The sequence below is a fragment of the Fulmarus glacialis genome, unplaced genomic scaffold (genome assembly GCF_000690835.1).
Source record: "Fulmarus glacialis isolate BGI_N327 unplaced genomic scaffold, ASM69083v1 scaffold28270, whole genome shotgun sequence".
In the NCBI taxonomy this organism is placed as follows: Eukaryota; Metazoa; Chordata; class Aves; order Procellariiformes; family Procellariidae; genus Fulmarus; species Fulmarus glacialis.
The window spans coordinates 1-6,834 of record NW_009186224.1 but is presented as its reverse complement, the minus strand read 5'-3'; the positions used below and the strand labels follow the sequence as shown (position 1 = coordinate 6,834).

At 47.4% G+C, this 6,834-nt stretch overlaps 1 protein-coding gene across 1 annotated transcript; it reads right to left on the bottom strand.

The window, feature by feature from the left end:
• Nucleotides 1-211: 211 nt before the first annotated feature.
• On the bottom strand, nucleotides 212-6,532 carry SCN3B (sodium channel, voltage-gated, type III, beta subunit). Its single transcript, XM_009587201.1, is given in 6 exon segments — nucleotides 212-573; nucleotides 1,077-1,191; nucleotides 1,747-1,885; nucleotides 2,950-3,175; nucleotides 4,742-4,905; nucleotides 6,478-6,532. Coding segments are annotated over 5 exon segments (666 nt in total). The 3' UTR covers nucleotides 212-573; nucleotides 1,077-1,109.
• Between the last annotated feature and the right edge of the window lie 302 nt (nucleotides 6,533-6,834).

Here is a 6,834-nt window from a genome sequence, read left to right as displayed (position 1 = left end):
ACTACGCGTTTTCGACAATTCTAATTACAGTCCTCATCCTACTCTGCCTGTGCACGGGCAGCCCCAAGTCCAGAGCAACTTATCGAGCAACAACTAATTAATTAAATTCTTCCTGTTTGAGCACTGATAAGACTGCTTGGGCTGTAACGTATGGTGGAACATTACCCTAAGATGACCTCATTCCCAGTCCTGCAGGTCAGAGTAACATGACATACATACCCTTTACCTCTGCAATGGAGAACTAGCATATTTAGCAAATAAAGGTGATGGTGACAGCAGCTAAGAAAATGACACTTAACATTTACAAAGCCATTAACGTGATGATGGGACTGAAACTTGGGAAGGAGCCATGCTGCCCACACCCCTGTGCCCTTTGCTCAGCATGCTTCAAAAGAGGAGTCCTTTAGCAAACGGGCTGGCAGCTCAGAATGGAGTCATGAGGCCAAAGTCAAGACTGTACAGAGTCCAAGGCAAATGGAAGAGAATTTACACTTCCCCGTATTTCCTCCTGACGGCGCAGAGCTCCCCCTCAAACCTGGCTGGCATGACGCGGTCCTTCTGTCTTCAGAGCCCCTGCAATTGAGAGAATTCCTCTTGGCGCGCGAGTCATTTGACCTTTCTGAACTGAGGATCGTGATAAAATTAGCATGATAACTGACAGGATGTAAACAAGACTTTAAAAGATCTAGATTTTGGTCTTTTGCACACAAAGTCCTTCCTAGCAGACGCTTCCTTCGGAGACAGTGCCCTTATATTCCTCCTGAGCACAGCTCCCCACCTGCAGGGGACCGTGACTATTCCCAACTCCACAGAAACAGGCAAAGGAGGAGTAATTGCACCACCATGACCTGAAAGTGAACGTGTGTGTTGGTTAGGGGTTTAAAGTAATATTACTACACCCACTACCTAAAGATACCTATTTTGCTTCTAAGGTCACTGGGGAAGCTCCAGAGAAGGAGCACAGCCAGACTCCAGGAGTCTCCCGTCCGCGGTGTCTTCAGCCCCACACAGGCGCTGTAGTAAGGTTGAAAGGTTGACGGACACAATCAGTGATTGACTGCTTCCTCATCGCCTACCTCGGTGCCGTTTGTTCCGCTGTCTCCTCTCTGCTATTCCTCCACAGGCACGGCACAGTTTTCCTTGTTTTCTGACGGAATCGCAATGGGAAAGAGGAAAGCATAACCTCAAGTGCTACAGTGCAAAAACAGTCTGGGTCCATTCACCCTTACAGAGATCTTGAATGCCCTGTAAGTATCGCTAAGGTAACAAATGTCACCTGTAGAAGATGCTCGCAGTAGGAAACTCTCCTCGGCATATTCAGGAGCAGACACCGAGTCTTCCCTAATGTAAAATCCTACGCATACAGCCTTCCTACCATTTACAAAGAGCACCCTTATCCATGCATGCAGAAAGACGGAAATGGGCCAGTATAAAAATCGGAACATCTCTGCGGTGTCAACTGCATCTGTGAGTCAGATCTCTGAAAGCAGGCCTTCCAGGAGAGCATCTCTGCGCAGTTCAAACCGGGCCACTCTGGAATACCGTGCACTGTGGCCACACTCCCTACCTGGTGCGTTGCGCAAGCACACTGTCTCTTTTGCTACTCCTAAACATTGCACTGATTCCACACGTGGCAAACATCGGCTAGAAACATGCAATAGTCAGTCTTCTTGCAGTCTGATCTGGTCTGAGACATCTGAAGAACCCTTGCAGAACAGCTCGCACCTGGAGACATTTCACACTTACGCATTTTCCTGGGCAGCCTCCTCCGCCTTAGAGACTTTCCTGTAGCAATAGACCATTTCTATCAGTAGCCACAAGGTGAGGAAGACCAGCAGAATATACATCATAATTTCAGAGATGACTGAGGTGAAGTCTTCTCCAGCTGTTAAGAAAATGAAATGATCTCTGGTCATTTACATGCAGCTATCGGAGCACAGCAGCTCCACTGATACTTTCCACCCTCGTGTCATCCTTCCTAACCCACCTCGCCCGATACCCCGGTGCCACTACACTGTGAGGGGGCGGAAGACAGGGAACAGGTGAGGCTGCCAACAGGATATGCCAGCAGCGATCCCACTGCGTGTTTCCAGTGGAATCAAACACGCAGAAAACACTGCGTGTTTCCAGTGGAATCAAACACGCAGAGGCTTGCATGTGTCTTGCATTCTCTGCCACCCACACATTCATACAGATTGCTCACCGTTAGCCTATCTCACCTTCACACTCTGTTTCCTTTGTGCTGGCGTTACTTGACTGTATAGTGCCGCCAGCGATTTGAAAGAGATCAAAACACAGAGATGCTTGTGGGGAAGAAGGGAAGGGAAGACACAGCAGAAAAAGATGAGGGCTAAAAGCTCTTGTCTCTCTCTGAAGACAACAGCAGAATTCCCACTGATTTCTGACAAGCCAGGATGTCAGCACTGAACTGAGCAAAACCAAGAGGAACAGAAGGGCTCAGGAGCACTACAAAGGGAAGGAAGGATTAGGAGAGGGTGGAAGTAAGAGACTGATATCAAAATGGAGAATGAGCTGTTCCAAGAGGGAGGGGGCGGAAGCAAGGAAGCAGAAGCTGCGGGAACCCTGGCAAAGGCTGTGCTGTGGCATCCTAGAGCTGCGGGGGAGAAGCGAGGGTTCTGAGCAGAGAAACTGGAAACCTCTGCTTGCTGCTTCTGCCTGCCCAGCTGTTCCCAGCTGTTCCCCCCGCCGGCCAAGCTTATTATACCTTCCCACATTCACACAACCGCTCTGAGCCTAAAAAGAGGCTGCAGCTGGCAAACAAAATCCAGGTCTTTCCTCCTGAACCCTGTGTAGTGTTTCTTGCTGACAGACGCACTTATCGGGCAGCACAGTCACCCCTCTCCTGCAATCCAACGACAAACTATATCCCTGGATGACAACACACACGGCGGGTTAAGGCACAACACGCTTTCTGCCAATCCTTCATACCCTCCTCCACCACGGTGAGGTGGATCAGTCTGGAGCTTTTGAAGAGAGGTCGGTGAATCTCAAACTCAAACTCCCGGGTGATGTTACAGGTGTAGATACCCGAATCATTCAAGGTCACATTTAAGACAGAGATGGATACATCCTGCATGTCTTTACTCCCATTCCACTGTAACCGACCACTGAAGCGGCTTGGAAATTCATGGTTTGTTTTCCTGTACTCGTAGATCTGTGAGAAAATGTGAAGGGACATTCTGATTAATCACTGACTCCTATCTTGGACACCACCGCAGATATCATATGCAAGGAACAACATCATCCTCTAGCTACACACATGTATGTTCTGGGCTATGGCTTCCTTACTAACAGCTAAGCTATTCATAGTCTATCATCCTGTACCTCAAAATCTCAGACTACTTTACAAAAGACAGAAAACTGAATTACCTCCATCACAGAGAGAGAAAAACTAAGGCACAGAAAAAGAGACACATGTGGACAACGACACAAAAGATCAGCAATGGAACTAAAAACTAGGATCCTGCAGTCTTCGTGCCTAGCCTGTCAGTCATTGCACGTAAGATCATCTTAAGAAGAATAAATACAGCAAAGACAAACGGTCATTTTCAGTAAGCCCTGGGATATTCAGCTGAAACGGAAGCATTGCAGGATAAATACAACAGCGTGAAGTACATCAGAAGAACAGAGCTTGGGTAGCTTTCGCAGGCCTAATCTCTTGGAAGTTTCTGGCTGACCACGCTCCCCATCATTAAACTGCCTGCCCCAGCTCACTTTCGTTAGCATTCTTTGGGTTGCCTGGGCAAATGTATCACCCAGGTCACTGAAAGTGAATTCCCATCTCATTCCTTGGCACGGTCCCTTTAGTTCTCAGTAGGACAGTATTTGTCATCTCGCCTGGCCCTGCTCAATCGTGATGAAATGCAACCACTGATCTAATGCTTCATACTCAGATAAAATAGCTAGAAGGAAACGTGTGCACTCAGCCTTTACCTTATTCTCCGTTTTACTATTCTTTCTTGAATTCCAGTTGCCCCTCATCTATACAGTTCCCATTTTGATTCGCTCTGAAAATGAATTTTACCTTTTCCTGACAGGGATCCAAACCAACTGCTTTCTCTGAGGCAAAGAGTAGTAAATCCTGTCCTGCAGATTTATCGGAGCCCGATTTAACCTCCAAAGAACAGCTTTGGGATTCAGAAGTGTCCTAAGAAGGGAGACTTGGCCAAGGGTACCAGGTGTCACTCCATACTTCTGTTTCCCTCCTGGATTTCCGTACATACTGGACTTTACCTATTCAAGGAGTGGAACTGGAAATTCACATTCATGTATGTATGACCCCAAATGTTTGAACTCAACAATAGATTCTGGCTTTTCCTGCCATGAGTTCATGCTGTGCCCAAGTGTAGAAATCAGTTAAGCGAAGAAAAGACACTTTAATTACTGCTCAAAATTGGTGCTGTGGAACCTCTGGGTGAAAATGCTGCAGAAATTGTGATGATCTGCAGCTTAGAGCTGAACTCCAAGCTCGTCTCTCCTCCATGAAGACATGAAAGCAGCCTACTGGGCATTTCTACAGACTTTGAATAGAATGTGGCAGAAAGCTTTTGTTCATGTTTGGGTCTCTCTCCTTCCCTTATACAGCCTTCCTTGGGGATCCTGCCGCAGGGCAAACTTACACTCTCATAAACACCTTTTGGCTTCTCCCACATGAGTTCACTGGACTGTGTTTCACTGTAAGACCTATGAAAACAAGGGCTCAGCTACCAAACATACATACAGGTTCATCTTTTCCACCCTCCGGCCTGTAGAACCATTCCACCACCGTGCTGGCTGTGACCTCTTCCCTCTTCATGCAGGAGATGCAGAGTAGCTTCATGTCCTTTCCTTGGACAGCCTCTGTTTCTGACGGAACTTCAACACATACTGCAGAACAAAAACCAGCTAGGGCGAAGGAGCAGCAGAGAAGCAGCAAGACAGGGAAGTGTAAGACAGAATTAGAGAGACATCAGTTATCCACATCTCTGCATTTATGATCACATCATCCCCAATGGAAAACCATTTGATTCATTACTAGCACCCTCTGACAAAAGATAAGTCTCAAATGTCAAATTTTTCCAAGCCTCCTTCTCTGAGATATAAATAATTCATAATAATTAACAAAGGGTGATCATGCAGATTCATCTCTCCAGCATCTGCTTTACCACAACTTTCATTTTTCCCATAGTAACTAATACCACTTCAGAGGCATTGTTCATCCTCTCCCATGCATGCTGAGCATGCTCCTGTTACAGTAGCAATTACAGTCTGGTATGAGAGAAAGCCCAGAATTCAAGCACGGAGGAACAGCTCGCTCGCTCTTTGTGCTAAGTTAAAAGGTCTGAATGTTTTAATCTGGCAATGTGTTCAAAACAAACTGGGAGGATTCACCACCCTTCCTGATTCTAGGTTTCATAAGCAGCACTGGGAACCAAGGGGTTTGGACTCGAGTAAATTTGGCAGCGGGAGGAGTTATTGATTTTACATGCATTCCTGTTCAAAATGCTTCCAATCAGATCTGTGCTAATACTGGCAACTATAAAATACTGCTCTCCCAAACAAGACAAAAATCATTGTCTGTGAAGCTACATACTTGATAAGAAAAGGAATGCTTCAGCACATCTCAGACTAAATCCCTGCTGACATTTGTCCCCTGGGCTAAACAATACTGGGTTCTGCCTGTCCAAACCTGTCTCCAAAGCCTAGAGTTTAGCTGGCTGAAGATGCGGACTTTGCTGGCTGCTCCCTCCTCCCCAGCCTCTGAGATACGATTAACCCACTCTCTCGAGCACTGTATTATCCCGGGACCTATTCTGCAAATAGCCAGATTCCAATTCTCCCATAGTACCAGCTCCATGGGTAGCACCAGCTTTCTGGGAGAAATAAGGAAGAAGCTACTGGATCATGCTTTACTCCGGTTAAATTAGATACGTACACACAGATATGCACCCACACACAGAGCTGTAGGTATACGTGCACATCAAATGTGGCTGTATTGGCAAAACTAACCAGCCTTTTCTTGGTTGCAGAAGAAAAACTGTAATCGCAATAAAATTATTTACTCCAGTTTATATAGACTGCATGGAAAACTAGCACTAATATGCACTGCTTAACGGTTTGCACATCCTCCCTGAGGCAACTAAATGATAAATCACATTGCAAATTTCAAAACGGCAGCGAACAGGAAACAGTGAAGAACTTGCATGCGTATTAAAGCACATGCTTTGTGCTGTAAGTCTACTTAGCAGTAACATATTTTCTCTGCTCACGTTAACTCCATTACATTCATACTAACTCTGCATGAATGTCGTTTCCTTCTCCTGTAAACAAAAAAGCCACTTCGAAGGCTGGTCTTCATGACAGCGTTAAGGGAACCTTACTAGGAAAAGCAGTACTTTAAAGAAGCATCCTACAAAAGGCAAGCACCAGATTTAGTGGAGAACCTGGCTGAAGACGAGACGGAATGGAAGCACCTACCCCAGACCACCAACACGACCGAAGACGCACAAACCAGCCTTGGCAGTGCAGCCATTGTTCCGAGCCAGGAGCGAATCTCCACCTGGGCAGAGGCTCTTTCGGCAGACACTGCTTCTCCCCTCCTTGCTGTGGACCCAGCGCAACAGGATGCCTGGGGCTGCCGGCTGCTCCGCGCCTGTTGGTTCGGATCTGCCGGCGAGAAGGGACCGGAGGGTGGGCGCCAGCCGCGGGCTGAGGCGGATTCGAAGGTGCCGTTTCCCCGTGGCACGGGATCCACGCAAGGGCTGGGCTGGGCTGGGCTCCCCCCGGCGCGGAAGGCAGCACCACGGACAGCTCCGCGGCGCTCGCAGACAGCCC